The sequence below is a fragment of the Corvus kubaryi genome, unplaced genomic scaffold (genome assembly GCF_017639235.1).
Source record: "Corvus kubaryi isolate FWS band 111438036 unplaced genomic scaffold, C.kubaryi_AGA036_p1.0 37396, whole genome shotgun sequence".
NCBI classification, from domain to species: domain Eukaryota; kingdom Metazoa; phylum Chordata; class Aves; order Passeriformes; family Corvidae; genus Corvus; species Corvus kubaryi.
Window position 1 is genome coordinate 31,947,159 of NW_024581135.1, and position 22,013 is coordinate 31,969,171.

The 22,013-nt window shown below is 41.8% G+C and overlaps 1 protein-coding gene across 1 annotated transcript in view; it reads right to left on the minus strand.

The window, feature by feature from the left end:
* Positions 1-7,708, minus strand: part of ZC3H15 (zinc finger CCCH-type containing 15) — a 13,560-nt gene extending 5,852 nt beyond the window's left edge. The window contains exons 1-4 of the mRNA XM_042041098.1: positions 7,541-7,708; positions 5,490-5,591; positions 2,714-2,825; positions 1,045-1,197 (exon numbers count right to left, since the gene is read on the minus strand). Coding sequence (XP_041897032.1) covers positions 1,045-1,197; positions 2,714-2,825; positions 5,490-5,591; positions 7,541-7,618 — 445 coding nt within the window. The 5' untranslated portion in view covers positions 7,619-7,708. The remainder of the gene's footprint in view (positions 1-1,044; positions 1,198-2,713; positions 2,826-5,489; positions 5,592-7,540) is intronic.
* Positions 7,709-22,013: the final 14,305 nt, after the last annotated feature.

A 22,013-nucleotide genomic window follows, 5' to 3' on the forward strand; every position in this document is an offset into this window, starting at 1 on the left:
TGTTGTTCTCTAAACCTTCTTCTCCTTCTTCTACTACTCCATGTTCTGCAGTAAAAGTAGTTTGGGATGATTGGATAGAGAACTCCACAGTTCCTGCCCGTGTTACTGAATAATTGGTAAGAAAGTGAAAATAATATATGTTTTTAGTAACTATTGGTTAAATTATCTTTAAAAGGCTGCATAAATCTTGATAATTAGACTTATTTCCTCCTTTCTGTGCTCTGTGCTGTACCTGGGTCACGCTGGTGGCTCTGTTCCTCTGATAAGACTTAATAAACAACTATCCGGCAGCATTGAAACTCCAGGAAAAGTCTCGGTTTATCTTTGAAACTCCTTGCAAGGACTTTTAGAAAATTCTCTCCCATCAGGAGGGATTTGATTTACGGCATGGTTCAGTGTCAACCAATGACAGTAACAGCAGTGAATCTGTGGGATCCCATCATATACATTTAGGATGACAGAGGCTAAAATTCAAATAAAGACTGAGACACGAGGAAATGTGAAAAAACCAAGTTCTATAAAATCTCTAATCCCTGCTAAATAAAAATAAAATCCAGAGTACTTAGCTGACAAGTCATTTGGGGAGAGAAAGTCACAGAAAAAACACTCCCAAGTATCTCTAATTTTGGAACTGTGCACATTTGGCCAAACACTAGTAGCAGTTCTGGAAGGCAACTCTGGTTGCTCACTACACTTCCTCCTTTTGCCCTTCTACAGAACTTAGGAGGGAAACAGCAGCTCTAAGAAAGGTCAAGTACTGTTCAACCTGCGACTTGTATGACATAATACATGACATTGCACAACTGAAAAACCACCATGCAGTATCAGCAGGTCATACTTCTTTTTCTAGGTAAGGTCTGAAGAACACTTGAGAGCACACTTGGAAAAAGTTTCAGTGCTGCTCAGAACTTTGAATGTAGGGGGATGGGGTGCCTTACTCACTGTTCTTCAGGATCATAACCACAATAACAGAAGACTCTTAATCTTAAAATTCCAGTTTCAGAATCAGAATAGCTTAGTAGTAACTTTCTACAATTATTATACCTTTTTCAAGGTCTTCATCTCTTGCATCAATGTAGACACTCCGTTTTTCACACTTCCTTTCCAATGACAAATCATGAGAAAACTTGCACTTGTCTCCTTTAGTGCACTGTCCTTGCTTGAAGAAAGCACAAACTACAGATTTGGGGTCAGCGCCTGAGTGAAGAAAGTTTTTATATTTTAATACTACTTTTAAGCAAAAATTATATTCTAGAAATTCTGGGAACAATATCGAGGCTATGTAGAGAATGAAAATAGGTTTTTAAAATAAGTTATTTAAAGTGTTCATGATAAGTATATAATTCATGTCCTGAACATGCCAAATTTACTTTTATTGCATGGTATTTACACTAAGTATCAGAGGTGCCACTAAACTTTTTAAAGAAATATGGTATGCCTGTGAAAATTATTAATTCGTGTATTACAATACGTAAGAGAGATCATTCTGTGCAACTTCTTTCCTATACATGAAGCTATTCTTGCATGTAGTACACAATACAGCATCTTCTGGATGTCAGCCATTCCCCAATTCATCAACAACACACTACAATAAATTACAATAATTTAACCCACACTCACTCAAACCACTTTCTTCTTTTAATAACAGGAAGAAAATGGCTGACCAGAGCAAATAAGCAACTGTTGTTCTAGTATGAACTATCCAACCATCCTAACTACAGTTCAAGTAAAAATCATCCCACTAAAGAATTATTTGACCATTAGGAGGTCATTATAAAAAAGCAATGAAAGAAGCAGGTGTATTTACGAGACATGACTAATTCAGAAATACTTTACTTGTAATATTAATTAAGTTCTCGTGTAAGATTTTAAGCTCGAGTTTTTCACATGATGCTTCACTTTTGGTTTGACTCAAAGTGATTTCAATATGTACAGCAACACCTGTTTAAAATGTAATCTAAATACCTGGGCAATATTAGTTTTCTGAAATAACTCAAAGTCAAAAGCTACTTGATTTAGAGAAAACTGATACAGAAAGCTGCAGATCACAGAGAAAAGTATCCTTTGTTGCTCGTCAGTAACACGATGAGTAAATATAAGGTTTGCTTCAAATATACGGAAATCACACTTTTTTTTGTCAAAAATCATTGCACATAAGCTCCAGTAGATTGGTAAATAAAAACTTGGTAACATCACAAAATTTGTGTGTTCAATAACCAAAGTCAAGAGAGACCAAAACACGATGCTACTGCTAATTATGTGGTCAGATACAAGTAACTGGAAAGTATTCACTGTTCTGATTTGAGTACTAGTCTTCTTTAAGACAATAGTTATGATCTTTTATTCTTTCTTTGGATGTCCACACTTCCCTGGGGACACAGGCTGTTTTAAACAAATACCATCACACACACACAAAAATCATGCCACACATCCAGAAGCATCTAATTGATGAATCAGAACACAGCCAATATCTTCAGCTGTGCTGACAACATCAATGTAGCTTTTGATATTCTTATGATCTACTGACCCCAGAGGACTTCCCAAAAAAAAAAAGCCAAATCGTGACTGACAAAATACTTGGCACACCAGATTGAGAAGGAAATAGTCACATCTATCCCATTAAAATATCAACTGGTGTTTTTGAAGGGCTATTTTACCTCAAGTAGCTATACAAATAAGAGAACGCAAATGAAGATAAATCAGTTAGTCATACCTTTGCTTATTTTCTGTGCAGCAACCACAGGCTTGAAAAGCTCATTTAATTCTTGTAATTCCTTTTTCTTATCTTCTTTCTTTAATTTCTTCTCACTTTCTGATTGAGCAGCCTATAATGACCCCAAATTAAAAGTTATAAATATAAAATCAGAATGCCAGGACTTACTTCACACAAACTGCACGTTAAAATAGCCAATCACTCGAAATTAGTTTATGAGGGCAGGAAGGAATCAACCTGTGATGCCTGGAAGGCTCAGAATTGTTGCTGTTGTGTGTGCAGCTGCTGCCCTTTACTGGCACTGACCTATCCTACAGGAGGGACTGCAAATCTGCCAGAGAGGAGAGGCGCTGGCAGATACCTGAGTGCCACAGTGACCCCTACTGCACCTTTACAGGTAGGAAAGCCAACGAGAGGCATTGAAACCACTCGAGTTTTGCAGTGCAACTACTCAGTGCAGCTACTTCCAGATCTGCACAAGAAAAAGCCTCTTGTCTTGAGTCCCCTACATGCTGTGATTTGCTCTTTTTTCTCATCTATACAGGCAGCCATTGCAGGAAATCTATCCATGTAAGTTGGAAGTGCTTTTAGAACATTATTTCAACTTGGATCAACTCAACATATGAATGTTTCATTGCTTAACTAGGGCTCAAAGACTGGAAAAGAAGCTCATCTAGGGAAAGAAAACTTCATGTATAAGGAAAAAAATACCTGACTCTGCCTCACCCTTTTTCAGAAAAGCCAGAGCAGTTGTGTATCCATACCAAAGTGGGATGAAAAACATGAAAGCGGACATGGGAGAAACATTCTTAGATCAGATATGAAAGGAGGTTTTAGCAAGGTGGGGGTCCATATCTTTTTCAAGGTAACAAGTGACAGGATAAGAGGGAATGGTCTCAAGTTACCCCAGACAATGTTTAGATGAGATTTTAGGAAAAATTTCATCACTGAAAGGGTGGGTCAAATATTGGTGGACTTGCCATCCCTGCAAGAGTTCAAAAATGTGTAGATGGGGCACTTGGGAACATAGTTTAGTGGTGAACAGGCAGTGCTGGGTTAATGGCTGGCCTCAAAGATCTTAGAGGTCTTCTCTACCCTTATGGATTCTGTGTTTATTTGACTCTTACCCTTATGGAAAGTTAGTGAGACTAACATCACAAACAAGTATGTGGGGTACTATTTTCTAAAATACAGTGTAATATTAAAAAAGGAGCTTTGTTCTTATGGTGAGTTTGGAAAAAACACACCAAATTGTTTTAGAAAGGAATTAGCAGCTCGGCTAGTTTTTATACTAAAAGTTCACAAATGATATTTTAAATAACGTGCAGACTCACATATGTCAACTACATAAAGTAGTACTTTAAGAATGCTTATGTTTCACACCTCTAAAAGGTTGAAGATGAAGCTTGTCTTAAAAAAACCCCAACAAACCAACAATAAACAAACAAAACCCCCCAAAATCAAAGAAACAAAAAAACCCAAAGAAACAATAACAAATCAAAAAAACGAGCAAAACAAAAAAACACACACCACCAAAACCAAAACTTTGACAGCATTTCCATTTTCATCTCATGACACAAGGAAAATTGTTTCAAAAACTTCTTTCTTGGGGACAATCCTAACTGAAAGCTATTTTGTAAGGTTAGAGAGGTATAATCAGGTTTAAACATTTGGTCCTGACATCCAACAGTCAATAGCTACCAGCATTTGAGAAATAACATTATTTTAGGCTGGCTATTTTACACATTGATATTTGTATACATGCCACAGATCCAGGGATTTCATACACAAATTTCAGAACTGTTTGAGTAACACCAATGTTCCTGAAGTGACATCAAAGAATCTTTTCCACAACAAAAAATTATTAGATCTAATGACCCAAATATCAACTTTACTTTCAAGTTGGGCTTGTCAAGCTAGTTCATCCTTCTTATGCAAGGAATGTATCATGACATCATGAATTGAGCTAACGCAAGTGTAATTATTTACAGGCTTATTCATAGAACAAAAAGCTGTGTAAAAATTTTACAGCTAGCTTTCTTAGCACTTTAGGAATAGACCTGGATCATTTCCATTAAATCCATGCTTTCTGATTAAGTATAATGGAAATACTATATCTCATTTTATTTCATCATATGGAAGAGCCAAGTTGCAGAGAGCGGCTCAAAATTTCAGGCTTTTTGACCAAAGAGTTCACCAAATTGATGGAGACTTGACAGACTTGTGTCCACTTAAAATTGTAATACTTCTGTAAGTAGAAGAATGAGAATATATAGGTTTACACTTTTATCTTCTTTCAATTCCAGTTTTAGTAACAACTATTGTTAATTTTAATTGCTCACTGTTTCTCAAATAAGGTAGGAATTAAAGAGAAAAAAGAGAAAGAAGGTGCAACTGTACTTTGCTGACAGCCAGTATCTATAATTTAATTTCAGGTATACCTTAAACTTACCTATGCTACTATCAGAATACTATTGAGACAAACGCTTACCCTGACTAGTTGAGTTTGGATAAGATGCAGTTGTTTTTTCACAACAAAAGCCAACCAAACAACAAACTAAAAACCAACAAACCCCCATACTCTGTACTACCTTAACACAGGCACATAATTTACAGCTAGACAAGCTTTGCAAGACAATTTTTAGTTAGATCTGTGCCAGTCACAGGAGGCAAGGAACAGCTCAATTTTCTTCTCCTTCAGTACATGACCATCTGTATGTACAGTGAAAGATGATTTGACTATGCAGCAGGAAAACATTCCACAATAAATGCTTACCTGACGTGGATTCTGTTGACCAAACTTAACCTGGTGAGTCACAGCCTTGATAAATTTCTGCTGCTTTGCACCTTTTTTATTCTTTAGGCCAAATGTTTTGTCCTAAACCAAGAGACAAACACAGCCATATTAATTAAAAAAAAACCAACAACAAACCACCAAAACAGCAAAACGCCCACCCTTGCCACTCCTCTTAGGCTTTCAGTAAAGCACAGATTATTTCCTCTAGCAACACAAGCAATCCAAGAAACAGCATGGACAAAATTTAGATTCCTCATATCATCTTCAGGAGTGGCTTTTCACCAGAACCTCCTAAATGCAGCCCTTGTGTAAGCCCTTGTTCTTATCACCAGACCTCCTCGTGCCCCAGTATCAGTGTGAGCATGTACACACAGTGTTCTTAGGCCTCTCAAGGCAACAGGACAAGATGGTTTTGGAGACTATCCAAGGAACATCTGACAAAAACAGGACAACTGATTAGCCATAACTACTGCTGGTTTCTCTTCTATCTACCTGAAATCACTTATTACTTCTATCTTCAACCATTCAGATAGAAATGTGATGTATCTTATACAGATGACTATTGCCACATGTGACATATTACTTCTTATTTTCAAGTATTGGAAGCTTTTCCTTTTCTAACTGCACTAATATGAAGTTAAGTCTTTACCATACAATAAGTCTGGACAGGTGTCACTATTTCCTGAACTCCACTGCCAGAAGTTTCTGTTTGCTGCCTAAACCAATTCTTCCTCTAGATCTTCAGCTTTATTGTTAAGGTAAAATTTCTATACCAAATCTACGAAAAATTTCTCACCAAAAAAAAAAAAAATACAGCTCACTTTCACATGAGTACCTGAGGCAGAAATTATTTTTTGTAACTGAAATACCCGCATTAAAAATTTATCCATGCCTTTGATTTGATACCAACATTTTCTTCCTTCCAGGAAAAAGTAACAGATGTTCATCCAGTGATAATAGCTCAGTTCAAATATGGTTTTGAAAGCCCTAACAATCCAAAAGTATATTATAAAATAATTACAAAATAAACAGCTCCAAGTTTCCAGACTCATGCCGTTTTCACTTACATGTCCCCTATGAACAGCAGCTTTTCTGTTAGTTGGTGCTAAATGGAGAAGTCAAAACAAGTAGTTGGGAAAGAAAATCTATCATTTATACACTTGATTTTCACTGTAAATACAGCAAGGGAAATATAATCCCTGTGTATTTGATTTATGTAATAAATTATTGTTAACAATCAGTACAAGCTTTTCCCGTTTCAGCTACATGTCTTTGTAATAAAAAGCAGAATTTTGCTGGGGCAGCTGCATTCAGCAAGAACCTCAGCAACTCCAATGCCAGAACACAAGACCAACTATCTAACCTGACCATTCCAAAAAACACAGAAACAACATTCTGCAGCCTCAGATTTAAAAGAACACTCACATTACACAGGTATTTCACCTGTGTAATGAGCAGCATCTCTCATGCCAATAAATTCAGGCAAATATTTAAATTTCTGTAACTACTCTGCTTGGACTCTCAGCATAAATTTACACACACAGCATACACAAACACCCATACCCTTTTAGCGGTTTTTTTTTTTTCCAATCTGGTCAACGGGTCAAATTGCAACAAAACCCACTGCAAATCTGAGTGAGGAACCAGCCAATCATTAAGGTGTGAAGGGATCTCTGGGGATCATTTGGTCCTGCTCCCAAAAGCACAAACCTACACCCCAGCGAGCCGGACTCTGGGAACACACGGACGCACAGGGCACCAGGATGAGTATGAGAAATGGGCGACGAAAAAAGACAGCAGAGCAGTGCTGTCAGATCATGGTCAGCCCCAGCACAGCTCGGGCCTGGCAATGTCCCGGCTGAACACCTAAAGCTGGGCCCAAGCAGCGCAGCGAATCCGGTGCCTCCCCGGGAACAGAGAGGTTTCAGCTCTGTGATCCTTCCCTCGGCCGCTCCAGCCGGGAAGCAGCAGGGAGCGGCAGGGCCCAGCGAGAGGCCGCGGCGGGAGATCGGCGGCCTGGGCCTCCTCACCTCGATGATCTTCTCCTTCTTCTTCTGGTCCGCCTTCTTGCTGCCCCCCGCCGGCTGCTGCTGCTTCTTGGGGGGCATGGCGGGGCAGGGAGGCTCCCGCCGGGGCTCCGGGACGGGCCGGGAAGGGCCGGGACGGGCTCGGGCCGCGCCGCCGCCGCGGGGGAGGCGCAACGGGTCCCGCGGGGCACGATGGGAACGCGCCACGGGCCGGCCAATCGCCTCCCGGCAGGCAGCGCGCGCCGCGTGGCGTCACGGAGGGGCGGGGTTAGTTGTGACGTCACGGGGCTCCGTGGGGTTTAGTGGCGGGAAGGCAGGAGCTGCGTGAGGGGGATGAGTTGTTTCGGTGCTTGTTAAAGGCGGTGGTTTCCTTATGACAGGAAAAAGGGCTGCGAGTGTCCTCACAAACGACTTGATCTGAAAGGATCCGTCAGGTTTGTTGCAGAACCGAGCACAGTCTGAGCTTTTGAACTCTAGGAAAAATGTGTATTAATAGACTTACGAGTATTAACTTCTCCGTCCAGGGCGGGCTTAAAGCTAATTTTAGTGGTCATGCGATGCATGATGTGTGGAGGATACATGTTTTCAAGGGGGAATTGGCAGTAGGGGGGTCGGGAAGGCTCTCCCTTCCTAGTGCCTCGGCCAATGGGGAAAGGACAGAAGGCAACATGTGGCCGGGGGCTTAGGATAAAAGGAGGCTGTGTGCGCCAGAAACCCCGGAGAGATCCCAGAGGGGTTTCGCCCAGTGGGCTCTCTCCTTTTTTTTGAATGAAATTGATTCTTGCAGGACTCCTCTGTCTCCTTTGCGGACACTGGCTTTTTCCAGCATGACTTTCCACACACTTAGGATCTATTGCATCCTAAAGGACACACAAAACAGACAATTAAATGTCAGGGAGAAAAACAGCATCTCCCAGGCTCCATCAACGGTCAAGTGATAAATAAATCCCAACTTAGCTGCTCGCATGGTCCTCTCTCCCCAAGGAAGTGGTCACAGCCCCAAGCCTGACAGAGTTCAGGGGGTGTTGGGACAATGCCCTGCAAGCACAGGGTGGATTCATGAGGATGTCCTGTGCCAGGCTATGAGTTGGGATGTGATGATCCATATTTATGGCCATAAACTAAAACACAGGTTTTACCTTAACAAGAGGAAGAGCTTTACATTGGGTGGCAGAGCACTGGTACAACTGCCCAGGGAGGGTGTGGAGTCTGCCTCTCTGGACACATTCCAAGTGCACTTGGATGTGTCCCTGTGTCATCTGCTCCAGGTGACCCTGTTTTGGCAGGGTTGTTGGACTGGGTCTCTTGAGGTCCCTTCCAACCCTAACTGTTGGAGTGAAAGCTTCTCTGGACTCAGGCCCAGAGGAAAGCCGAAGGAGAGGGGTTGAATTAAAACCTTTAGATAAGCTGAGATACATGAAGTCACACCAAAGTGAAATAGAAATATGGATTTTTAACTTTTAGTGGAAATATATGCTAAGTGCCTTAAAAAGTGCCTTAAACATTGAAAAGTTGCAGCAGAGACCTTAAACACAGTTCTTGCTGCAGCAGTGTTACCTTTTCACAGAATTCTTTACTTTAGACAAAATAGAAATAGAACTATACTGTTCACATTTTTTAGAAAGAGTGTTTACATAAACAATAACAGTAGAAACTGTATGTGCAAATCTGTGTAATGCCTATGTAACACTTGTGTAAGACTTATGACTGTTAGACCAGGATAGATTAAGAAAACTAGAATTGTGTGCTAATCTTATTGGTCAATTAAATATAATCCACACTAAGAAAAAATAAAGAGAATATAGAAGAAACTAGAATTAGAAGAAGAAGCTGTTTTCTGCCTGCTGTTTGCTGTTGCTGCTTGGCTTTATCATGTAACCCCCTTGAACTTTGCCTTCAAGAAAGCTATGAGACTATGAAATAAAGAACTTAGCAGAACAACAGCCTCCTCTGCTCTTTTACCCTGGTCCGACAAGGAGGGGTATCCCATCCAAGCTCAACACCTAAGAATTCTGTGATTCTGTCATCCTTCCAGCTCAGAACATTCTGGGATTCACAGTGCCTTGCTAAATAGCCATACTAGCCATTTGGCACACATGCCACTGCTTGTATGCTTGAAAAGGGTGGAATGTTTTGATTCTTCAGTTTGGATTCTACATAGTCCACATAATACTGGAAAACAATTTCAGATTTTGGTTTTAGGCTCAGTCATAAAGAAGTGTGAGACAATGGAAGGTCTAAGAGGTTACCTGATTAACAGGTATACTTGGTTACATTGGGTCATATTTGTAGTAATGATTTACCAAAATGTGAATATCGATCTAATGCCGATATCCAACTGAGATGGAGAAAAACTCTCTAACAGTTTAGAGTTAGAAAGTGTATGTTTTATTTGGCGCCAGGCACTGTGTGGGATAGCTCCCCAAGACGCAGGGCCCCGATACAAGCAAACATGATACCTTTTATTTCCAAATATTATGAATATCCAAAACACAAATGCATATTCATAGCATTAACACCTCCCATTCTCCGCTTCGTATGGAAATGAGCTTACATGTCATTAAGCATGCGTAGTGTGTGTCCTGAATTGAGTCAGTGGTCTTGAATTGGGTCAGTGGTCCTAAGGAAGATGAAGTATGCTCATCTTCCTCATTTTGACCTTTTTGTCTTTCTGAGTTTTAACAATCCTAATTACTTTAGTGACCTCTAAGTTTCTTCTTGCATTACTTTTGGAAGGGTTCCCACAAAGGGAGGAAATTGGTAATTGTCCTTGTTCCCTACACCAATTTATTAATGTTTCTATTCCTCGTTCTAAGCACAGCTAAACAAACATATAAATGACAGATCATCAGTTATTTGGTAATCAGTTACTAACATCTAAAACCCTATTTCAGGTCCAGCTCTCCTAACTATTTTAATTAACTCTCACTGGGCCCAAATTCTTTCCTATTCCACCCATTCCAACACAGCTAGCCTGTAACTAAAATCTTTATGTTTCTTCTAAATCTGTGTTTCAGTAACTAATGATTTCTTGATCCATCAACAAAGACACACTGGTGGGAGCCTGACACAGGAGGAATTTAGTCTAAAAATGAGCCTGTTTTGTTTGAGCTATTGGAACAACTTGGTGCCTCATGTCAGTCACGCTCCTGCTACCATCACTGTGATTCCACTGCATGATGAGCCAGGCTGTAATGCTTTCTTCTGTGAAATTTATTTCATTTGTGGAATAATCCACTGTATCTTCCAATTTAAAGAAAAAAATATTCCCATGTTGTCGCCTCCTTTCATTGTGATCTGAAAAAAAAAGAGAACATGAAGATTATCATAAAAAAACCACATAATTAAAATTAATCCATGTAAGCATGAAGAACAGTATTTTATTTTTAGTTTCTAGAAATTTATGCAACTTGGTTCTAATTTATACCCAGCATGTGATTTAGAACTAGCTGAGGCTAGAATTACGAGCAAACACAAGTCAGTTCTGTCTACAATATTTCATTTAAAAAATCTTAAGTAACCACAGAAATATCACGCTTAACATAACTCAAGCTTCTTGACTTTTTTCCACCTCCTTTGCTGTACCTCAAAATTTAAGATCATTACTCTAGTTCTTAAGAACATTGATTGCTTTATGAGTAATTGAATAAATGACAAGTGGGGAGTCCAAGGGCTCACTGAGCTTTACTAACATTGTGTTTCACTATGGTATGTGTGCATCTTCCACAATTAAAATAGGCCCAGTTTAATACATTTTCCTGTTCTTCCCCCACAAACAAAAACCAAGCCATGCATTTCTGCCAAGTGAGAAAGTCGAGTAGGAACCTACAGAAGCACAGCCAAAGAACTGCTGCTTGCATCCAAATTGGAGCAAGAAGCGGCTTCCAGATCCTTCCTCTGCTGTCACAAGCTAGCTGTAGAGTTGTAACTCCTCCTCACCTGTGTATTTCTTTTGCATTTGAGTAATACAAGCAAGGACACTAATTTCATCTTCTTCATCTCCCCAGCTATGTGTTTTCACATTTGTGATGAAAGAACACTTTCAGGCTCTAGCCCTCTGATTCTTGAAATTGGGAATGTTTAGCTGGGGTGGGGGGGAACAGGTCTCAGGGACCCTTATCACTCTCTGCAACTACATGAAAAGAGGTTGCAGTCACAGGAGCATTCATCTCTTCTCCCCCCCCCAAAAAATTAGGACAAGAGAAAGCAGACTCAAAATGTGCCAAAGAAGGTTTAGATTGGATATTAGGAAGAACTTCCCTGCTGGAACAGGATGCCCAGAGAAGTGGAGTCACTTTCCCTGAAAACTTAGGAAAAGTGTGTAGATGTAGCACTTCAGGACATAATTTAATGATGGACTTAATGATCTTAAGGGTCCTTTCAAACATAAATGATTCTATGAAACCAAATGAAATTTTAAATCTCTTACAAAAAGCCTAACAAAGACAACATGAAATCACATCTCCTTTCAAGAGGTGGTCTCTAACTTAGCCTTAAAAGGGAGAGTGACCTATTCAAGCTGTAACACCTTTCCTCAAGCTGCCCCCCTCCCCCCCCTGCTCCAGTGGAGGGTTTTATAGGAGAAAACCTAACTTAATTGGTTAAGTCTGATGGAGACATTTTGGCTAATGGTAAGAGCCACCTGGGTAACATTATGGATAAGTTCATTTCCTGAGGGTAAGGTGGGGTATTTATAGTGTTCTTGGGGGGACTAGTAAGAGGTCCTAAGTCCCTGCTGGAAATTTTGTGGAAAATGAGTATTGTTGTGATATTTTTGTGTTTTAATTTCTGTATAATGTTTTTTTTGTTTATGGGGAAGACCTCCTGAGGAGAGGTTGGACTGGATTCATTCAAGTCCGTAGTGAGGAGTCCACCAGGCACCAACACATTTACATTGTTGTGGGAGTATTGGGTAAACTCTGATGCTGTCCCTGGCTTTCCTAGGAATGTTTGGGGTCATAGTCTGTTGCTGTGGTAACAGTGGCTTACTGGGCATGTTTGGGGTGACTGTTCTTTCAGGGCACTCTGCAGAGCAGCCTCGTGGTGGAAGAAGGCCTGAGGAGGCTCTCGAGGCATAAACTGGTTTTGGTGCAATCACCTGTCCCGAGGAATTTCTGCAAACAGGGTTGTGGCGGTGGGTGTGTCACTCATACCCTGTGACCAAACCAGAACTTAAAACCCCTAATTTTCTGGTTTTTCCACCTGTTTGCCCTTAAAATGTTCAAGGTTGTTACAGGAACAGCCATAAGGTGTCAGAATTGCCCTACGTTCCAAGTACTTGTCCCAGAAAAGGGTGTTACTTGCGCACTCAAACTCTGCTGTCATTTAGAGAGTGATCCCAAGGGTTCACAAGTTGTAAGTTAAGGTGCTGAAAAGACATATGGTTGCTGTGTACGTGTATACCAATTTTTAAAATTAAATTGAGCTTTACAAAAGGTCTTTCCACATCAGGAACAAGGGGAAAAAAAAGAAAGTGGAGAGCTTCTGGTTATATAAATAAGGGAGTGAGAGTGTAACAAAGTCATGTCAAAAATTGCAGGATTCGGGAAGAGGTTAAATGAGGAAGAGCCAAAATGATGTAAACCTGCACTTTACTCCCAGATGGGTTTTTTTCAAGTGTCATATTCTTGCAACTGCATTTACTTGTACCTGGGACAGGACTGGTGCCAATACAGGGAAGTGGAGGCAAGGTGTCACCAGGGACAGTAGCATGGTTTTCCCTGGATTTGCATGAGGGTAGCACTAACTCCCTTCTGGGAGTTGTCCCTGTTGTAGCCTGGATTTTCTCAGAAGTGCTATACTGCATGGTGCTGCTTTTACAAGGTTTGTGCTCTGGGAATTTTGTACCTCTGTGCAACCAAGGATGCAGTGTTCTAGGTGTTCTCTCTATATATTAATCTGGATTTGGTTTCTTGGAGCTTGCACTGTCCCTGCATTTAGGATTCTAGGAAGAATCCTAAAGAGTTATAATCTCTCTATAGAATTGAATATTACAAATTCAAAATTGTGTTTGAGTATAACATTCCCTAAACACAAAACAATAAAAGAGTAAGGAGGTATTTTAAATAGGAGTTTGAACAATTAAGCAACCTTAAGAATTAAATAGATGCTTTTATCCAAGGTTCATATCCAGTAGACTGTTTGCCATCTCCTGGTTCCAGAGCTCTTTCTGAGTAATCGGGTTTAAATGTCATTACAGCAGCAAAATCAGATGCTTTTAAAATGATGGTGCTCCAGTGTCATTGGTGTTTGGTTTAGAAGCTCTCTGTAGCACTGCCCTTTATCAGGAGATGAATATTAGAGGCAGTAGCAGTACTTGACGTTGCAAAGAAAGCATTTTAATAATGCCATGGACATGAGGGTAAATTCTAATAATTCGATGTTAAAAAATGTTTTGTAAATGTTCATAGAGTCTAACTACCACATGATTTCCTAATTGGCAAAGCTGAAATTCCTCTAGTGCTTTTTACTCTACAAAATGCAATAAGAGCTGGCTAAGAGAGCTCACAGAAGTGGTGTGTGTGGGGAAACAGGATGCTGTGGCCAGACCAGCAGAGCACCTGAGTATGGTCATTGGGCAACTGGAAAGAATGGTAACACTTTAATGACTTGTATTGGGGATGAGAAAACTGAATGGTTTGGTAACTGGGAGAGGTGACACCTTTAGGCAGAATAACTGGGCCATTCAGTGAGCTGTGCTAATGCAGACCGGTGTATTATTGCTTAGTGCAATTTTATTTTCTAATAAAAAAATTGTTGTGAGCAGGGGCTTTCTTGGGTTACAAGGTACTTTCTGACCAATGCTTTGAAATTCAGCGTGAATATTTGGTGTGTGACTCTTTGGCAAACAAGACCTGAATGATGCATAGGAAATTTAGAATATGATTCTATCGGGGGAGATATTTGGTACTGGTGACATCCCAATTAAGTGGTGTAATCAGTGTGAAAGGATTTTGAAAACAATAGCAAGAGTTATCAAGGGGAGAGAGGAAATAGTCAAAAAGTGGAGGAAATGTGCCACTCGGGAGAGTTTTACATCTGTAACAGTGACCAGGTGGGAGTCTGGTATTGTTCTTTTTTTTTTGTTTTGGTGTATAGAATTAAAGATAACTGAATGCTTTATGTACTTGCTTTTGCATTTGATGTACAGACAAAAGATGAAAATATACAGTACAAATGGAACTGAACTTTGGAAAGGCTGGAAATGTTGAGCTAAATTAGAGTCTGTGCCTTTCAGCTGTGAGAAACATAACATTCATAGTAGAGATGAGGTAAATGATTTTCAAAGTAAATGTGGATATTATTTAGGGAAATTGTAAGTTAGTTATATGTAAGTTATTTGGAGAGAAGTTGGTAGTAAATTTTATCTGAAGAAGGTCTTATCATCATTGAAGTGAAGATGATTCTCTTAGTTGATTCAGAGAGGGTTGGCAGCAGAATGAAATTAATGAAGTTTTGGTTAAATCTTAATCTTTCGACGCAATGCTAGCCTGTGTATGTGGTAATAGTATTCCAGGGTTCTCCATTTGGTTCCCAGGAGACAGCTGTGGTGGGAATGTTTGGGGTGCCAGGCCGTTCCTGTGCTCACAATGGGTTGTCGTCCTTGGAGCGTTTGGGGTGCCAGCCGGTTGCCGTGGTAGCAGTGGGTTGCTGGGAGTGTTTGGGGTGAGTGTGCAGTGCTGAGCGCTGGCGCTGGGCACTGGGCAGGGCAGGCTGGTGGCCGAGTGCAGGGGGAGGCCTGAGGAGGCTGTGGGGGCACCAAATGGTCTTGGCAGGATCAGCTGTGCCAGGGAAGCCCTTCTGCAGGCAGGGCTGTGGCGGTGGGTGAGTTACTCGTACCCTGTGAGCAAAGCAGAATGTAAAACAGTTAACTCGCAGTCAGACCCTAAAAGCACATCTTGTTTCTTTCTAGATTATGCAGAAATGTTGGACAGCTGCAATAAGCCATGGGTGTTAGAATATCCTCCTTCCCTCATGGTTTGGCCAATGTTATTTCTCCTGCAATAGCAGTGTAGCTATCCAAAGGAGCGTTCTAGAAATAAGTTGCTTTGATAGGGCAGAATGCGCTTTATAAATGACATTGCAGGTACTTGTGACACGTTCTGGTACTAATGCCATTTTTCCTCAAATGACTGTTTCAGGGTTCTCGTGGGCGGAAATAAGTATTCTTTCAGCTGTAATGAAATCCTCTAGAAAGATGGTGTTGGGTCTAGACAAGCTTGACTTGTGTCACGAGGGCATTCTGGGCTAGGATGCACTGCAACTGATAGCATTTGTCATTTTCCATTTAATTTCTGAGACCTAGAAATGGCTCATTTAAAGAGTCGCAAGCAACCAATGGGTAAGACCTGTATGGAGTTACTTTGTATTATGTCTGTGATTGTTTGCAATAATCTGGTGTGCGATTCCTTAACCCGCAGGAGAAGTGCAAAGTGTGTAAATGCACTGGGTTTAGGTATGCTTAAGTTAGTATTCTTAATGCGTTTGATGAACCTTCTTTCCACGCACAGAGCTCTGGATTTCTTCACCAAATTTGTCTATTGGAAAGTCCTGTGATGCTGTGTCACGGGTGCAGTGAAGTCTCAACCTGGATGAGTGTGGGAAGAAGTTATTCCCCAGTCGCTGAGGTTTTGTTTTGGGAAGGTGTAGTTTGGTCAGATCAATACTGATTGCATTGTGAAGCAAAACTCTGTGGGGAAGATGATGTCTTAGCTAAGTCTTAGAAGCCAAAGCTTCTGCTGAATTAGATATATCTTGTGATGTTAAACAAGGTGGTTTTTCCCTGGTTTGTAACTCTTCCTCAGAATGGCTTTTATTTTCTCAGCAGTGACTTTGTTATGATGCAAGAGCAGGTAGGTGCCTCTCCAAACAATCTGGTTTGAATCCTCTGTCTACATGAAAAGAGAGCAATGGGGATGATGTTGCATTCTGCAAAGCCTTGATTCAGGTACTGCTCAGTGAAATGCACTGTTTGGATTTTATTTCTATGCGAGTCTAACAAAATCTTTCTGAAAGCAAGACAGGGTGGAGGCCGCCTTTAGCAGGACGTGCTGCTCAAGGTACTGTACTCTGAGAGCAGAGGGAACAGAATGTCTCCTAGTAACCATTACTTTGCCTTTCCTCTTGTAATTTTGCAGCTACCTGTGGTGTGGGGCAAGCGTCAGACTTTGTCAGAGGAGTTTTTTCAGTTTTGCTCAAGAACAGAGTACTGCACAATGAGCCCTGTCAGATCAGGCGAAACTTGATACAGAAAAAGTGCTGTAATTGTCATTATAGGCTGAATCAGTGTTTTAATTCTGTGCTGGAAAGAAAGGTAGGTGTTTGCTATGCTATGTTTCGGATGCATGCATAGGATCGTGGAAGTTCAAGCGTGAGCAGAAGGACACTGAGCTGGTTTTGTTTGAGCATCAGGGGACTCAGTGAGAGGTATGTGAGAGTCGGAGCCAATTTTCAGGGAGCCAAAGAGCCTTTCAGCTGCTGGTTTTGCCGCTGCCGGCGCTGGGGCCGTGCTCGTTGGGGCCTTGCCGTCGGTGGTTCCAGGATGAGCCATCTTCATGTCACGATTGCGCCATGTTCCAGGTACGTGTTCCGGAGAGCGGTGTCACTGTACGGTCAAGCTGTGCTGTCATTCACAGAGTGGTAACGAGGGTTCACGGGTTGCTGAAAAGTCCTGTGGTTGCCGTATAGATGTATATGAGTTTTTAAAATGTATTTTAGCTTTAAACAAGGTCTTTGGTTAGCAGGCATGAGGGACAGAAAAGAAAACGGAGAGCTTCTGGTTATGTTTGCACTAGGGTAGCATGAGCTCCGTGCGTGGGATAACCCTGTTGGTAGCCAGGATCTTGTCAGAGATGCTGTTCTGGATGGCATTGCCGTTCCAAGGCTGGTGCTCTGGGAATTGTGGTGTGCCCTTTGTGTCATTGTTGTAGCTCTTCCCAGCCAAGGCTGGGACGTTCTGAGTGTTCTCTGTCTGTGTTCCCCTGGGTTTGGATTCCTGGGGCCTGTGCTGTCCCTGTGGAAGAATCCTAAAGTGTTTCAATCTCTCTATAGAATTGAGTAATTCGAGTTAAGAATTGTGTTTGAGGATAACATTCACTAAACATAAAAGAATAACTAAATAAGAAGGTATTTTAAATAGTAGTTTATGCTACTAATTAATCTTAAGAATTAAATGCATGGTTTTATCTAAGGTTCACGTCTTACAGGCTGTTTGTCATCTCCTGGTTCTAGAGTTTGCTTTGAGTAATTAGGTTTAAGCGCCATTGCAATGGCAAAATCAAGTGCTTTTAAAATGATGATGATGCAATGTCAGTGGTGTTTGGTTTAGAAGCTCTCTGTAGCACCGCCCTTTACCAACTGATGAATTATAGAGACAGTATTTGATGTTGTAAAGAAAGCATTTTAATAATGCTGTGGACATGGGGGTAAATTCTAATAGTTCAAGGTTAAAAAAGTATTCTCTAAGTGTTCACAGAGTTTAAATAGAGAGCTGACAGAAGTGGGGTGTTGGGGTCCCTTCCCCCTGCCATGGAGCCCTGGGAGATGGGCCCTGGGGGGGAGACACGGGGTTTCCCTGCCCCTGGTCACCTTTGTTTCCCATTGGTTGGTTTGGGTTCCCTGGTGTGGCCAAGGACCCTGGGTTCCCGTGACTGCGGGGTTCCTGAGCAGAGCCCCGGCCATGCGGCTGGAGAAATAACGATCTCTGAAACATCTACCACGATTCTGTCCATATATACTTCGTTTCCACAGGACTCCTGGTTTGAAATATACTTGTTGCAGTAATCCCTGCTGCAACAAACTGGTGGAGGAATTCGAGCAAGATACCGATCCCTGAAGAAGATTCGTGAGTAAAATAACCACTCTAGACCTCTCTCTTCTCATCTTGGTTTGGATATTCTCTCTGGACTATGGAAGAATCGTGGGAAATGGGGCTCTCTGAGCCACAGAAAGAAATGTACCTAGAAGTTAAAGGAATCCTTGAACAACAAAACAAAAAAGTTATGGAAACGGGAGATCTAGAACTTTTTTTTAACTGGCTTTTCAAAAATTTCTCCTATATTTCTCAAGACTTACTTTTTGATATCGAACCTCCTGTATCTTGTGAGGGGTGTTTCTGGGACGAGATATGGGATAAAGTATGGGATCAAAGAGAAGCTTTCCGTGCATACCTTATAATCAGGGAAGCTCTTGAGGAGCATTTGTATGGTCCCATTACCCCTAAAGCAGAGGATCCTACTAATCCCGTGGCCGAGGCCGCGCGGCCGCCATCCCGGGAGCACATGACTGCAGCCGTGCCGGCGGAGGTGCCTGCGCTGGATGCGCCCGGCCCCCTTGGGAGCGCACACCTTATTGCAGACCCTGTCCCTGTCTCGGGGTCCCCGGCCACGTGACCGCGAGTGAGGGAGCGATGCCACAGGCGCCGTGGGTGCCGTGGGCCACGAGTGGCCAGGAACCGGGCATTGGCGTGGCAGGCCGCTCTGAGCGACTGGCTCGGAGAGCCCTGCGGAGGGAGAAGCGGCGGTTTCCACAGCGACATGAGAAGCCGCGCAGCGCCGAGCCGAAACAGGGCCGCACTCAAAGCAGCGTGGAGTTGGCCAAGCGGAACCACTCACAGGGCACAAAGCCAGCAGCGATGGCAACGCGGGGCCGCGCAGAGCCCAGACACGCGCCGGAGCAGCGCCCCTCGGAGGGCGCGGAGCAGCTGCAACGTGGGGGCCTGGCCGAGACGTCGGAGTCGGCGAGGCGGTGGCCACGCGGGACAAGCAGCCACAACGAACATGCAAGCACGTGATAGGAGGAGTTGTAGCCACGAAAGTCACAGGAACTGTGAAATGGTACAATATAAAAAACAACTATGGATTTATAACACGAGATGATACAGGGGAAGATCTATTCATCCATAGAACTGCCATTAAAAGGAATAACCCTAAAAATTACCTGCAAAGTGTAGGAGATGGAGAAGTTGTACAATTTGATACAGTACAAGGAAAGAAGGGTTTACAAGCAGCGAACGTTACTGGGCCTGGAGGTATTCCAGTCAAAGGCAGCCGTTATGCACAAAATTATAAACAATATCCATCCCAGCAGCTTCCCTACCCACAGCCTACTTCCCCCTTCTACCCTATACCCAATATGAACCCTTTCCTAAGTTTACCCCATCCCCAGTTTATTCCTAATCCGTTCTTCACCCCATGGCTTCCCTATACAATTCCATTTCCCTACAATTCCTCTCCGATGCCGAGGGGGGGATGAAAAGAGGGAGGGAAAAAATTAAACCCTCTCCTGCCTCAGTTTCCCCACAAAGCATGCCCGGAGAGTTCTGTCTCCCTTCTGTCAGCCCTAAGATGTTCCAGAGAATCTGTTTGGACATTTAAAGACTCAGGAGGGTGGCTTGTTTTGTCTTGAAACTGTTCTTGTTATGTTTATCCAGTTGTTTTCATTCTCCTTTTATTAAAATAAAACGGGTGAGATGTTGGGGTCCCTTCCCCCTGCCATGGAGTCCTGGGAGATGGGCCCTGGGGGGGAGACACGGGGTTTCCCTGCCCCTGGTCACCTTTGTTCCCCATTGGTTGGTTTGTATTCCCCGGGGTGGCCAAGGACCCTGGGTTCCCGTGACTGGGGGATTCCTGAGCTGAGCCCCAGCCATGCGGCTGGAGAAATAAACATCTCTGAAACATCTACCACGAATCTGTCCATATATACTTCGTTTCCACGGGACTCCTGGTTTGAAATATACTTGTTGCAGTAATCCCTGCTGCAACAGTGGGGTGTGTGGGGAAACAGGATGCTGCAGCCAGACCAGCAGAGCACCTGAGTATGGTCATTGGGCAACTGGAAAGAATGGTAACACTTTAATGACTTGTATTGGGGATGAGAAAACTGAATGGTTTGGTAACTGGGAGAGGTGACACCTTTAGGCAGAATAACTGGGCCATTCAGTGAGCTGTGCTAATGCAGACCGGTGTATTATTGCTTAGTGCAATTTTATTTTCTAATAAAAAAATTGTTGTGAGCAGGGGCTTTCTTGGGTTACAAGGTACTTTCTGACCAATGCTTTGAAATTCAGCGTGAATATTTGGTGTGTGGCTCTTTGGCAAACAAGACCTGAGTGATGCTAAACTCATAGGAAATTTAGAATATGGTTCTATCAGGGGAGATATTTGGTACTGTGCTGGTGACATCTCACTTAAATGGTCAAATCACTGAAAGGATTTTGAAAACAATAGGAAGTTTCAAGCGGAGTGACAAAATACTCAAGAAATGGAGGAAGATGCCCCTCTGGAGAGCACATCTCCAAGAATGGTAAGGTTGGAGTTTGGCTTTGGTTCTTTTTGGTGGTGTTGTTTTTCCTAATATTTGTGTATAAAATTAAATGGAATTCATTATGTACTTGCTTTTATATCCTATGTACAGACATAAGATGGAAATCCAGAACACAAATGGAACTGTACTTTGGAAAGGCTGGAAATTTTGAGCTAAATTAGTCTGTATTTGTAACTAATTTGAAAAACATAACATTTTTATAGAGATGCAGTAAATGGTTTTCCAGGTAGATGTGGATATTATGTGAAATTGTAAGTTACTTATATGCAAGTTTTTTGAATTCCAGATAGGAACGAATGCTAACAACCTGTATTGTAAAGGTCATGCTAATGGATTTTTATTTTCTAGCCCAAAGCTCACGTCGTCTCTTGTGAGCCTGGAAGCCAGACTCTGTGTTGTATAGGTTATCAGGCTTCTGAAATGAAGTCCCATATGATAAGTGCAGCCAGGAACTCTGATCTGTTATCAATATAGTTACTCAGTGTTGTCATTACAAGAATCTGTGTCTCTGGTTCTCTCTTTTCTGTAGTTCTGGTCATAGCAAGAAACTAGTCAGAAGTTGTGCCTCCTTTAACTCTATGAGCCGTCAGAAATTCGAATGGCATCCATATGGAATTGTTCAGGAAATTGTATCTAGTTACTATTGTTCAGCTAAAGTTACTTGCATTTGGTATTTTTGCCGCCTTAATCCGCTCTTGTGCTAGCAGTGACTTGCAATTAAGTAATGATTCTCTTCCCCACTTCCCCGTACTTTCTGCACTCTGGATAAATACTAGCAGGAAAAACGTGCATCATATTTTACTTCGATCTTGCATGGTATAGGTGAGTCTCTTGAAAGATTTGCTTCTCCGTAGTGCAGATATATATATATATATGTATTTTACTGCATATGTAAAATGAAAGTGTTCAAAATTTTCTTTTGATCAACTTTGTGGATGATTTCTGCCAGTAAATTGGGCAGAGGAGGATTTTCTTGTCTATGCAAGTTCCAAGCTTTATTGTGCTGAAAAAAAGGTGATTCTACTTGTATTAGAGTTCAGGCTGGCTTAAGTACTGTACTGCAGTCCATGGTTTCTTACAATGTTCCTGTCAGTGCTGTATTTTTACTGTATTAGAAATGAGTGTCTGTGTAGTGATATGGAAACATTTGTTT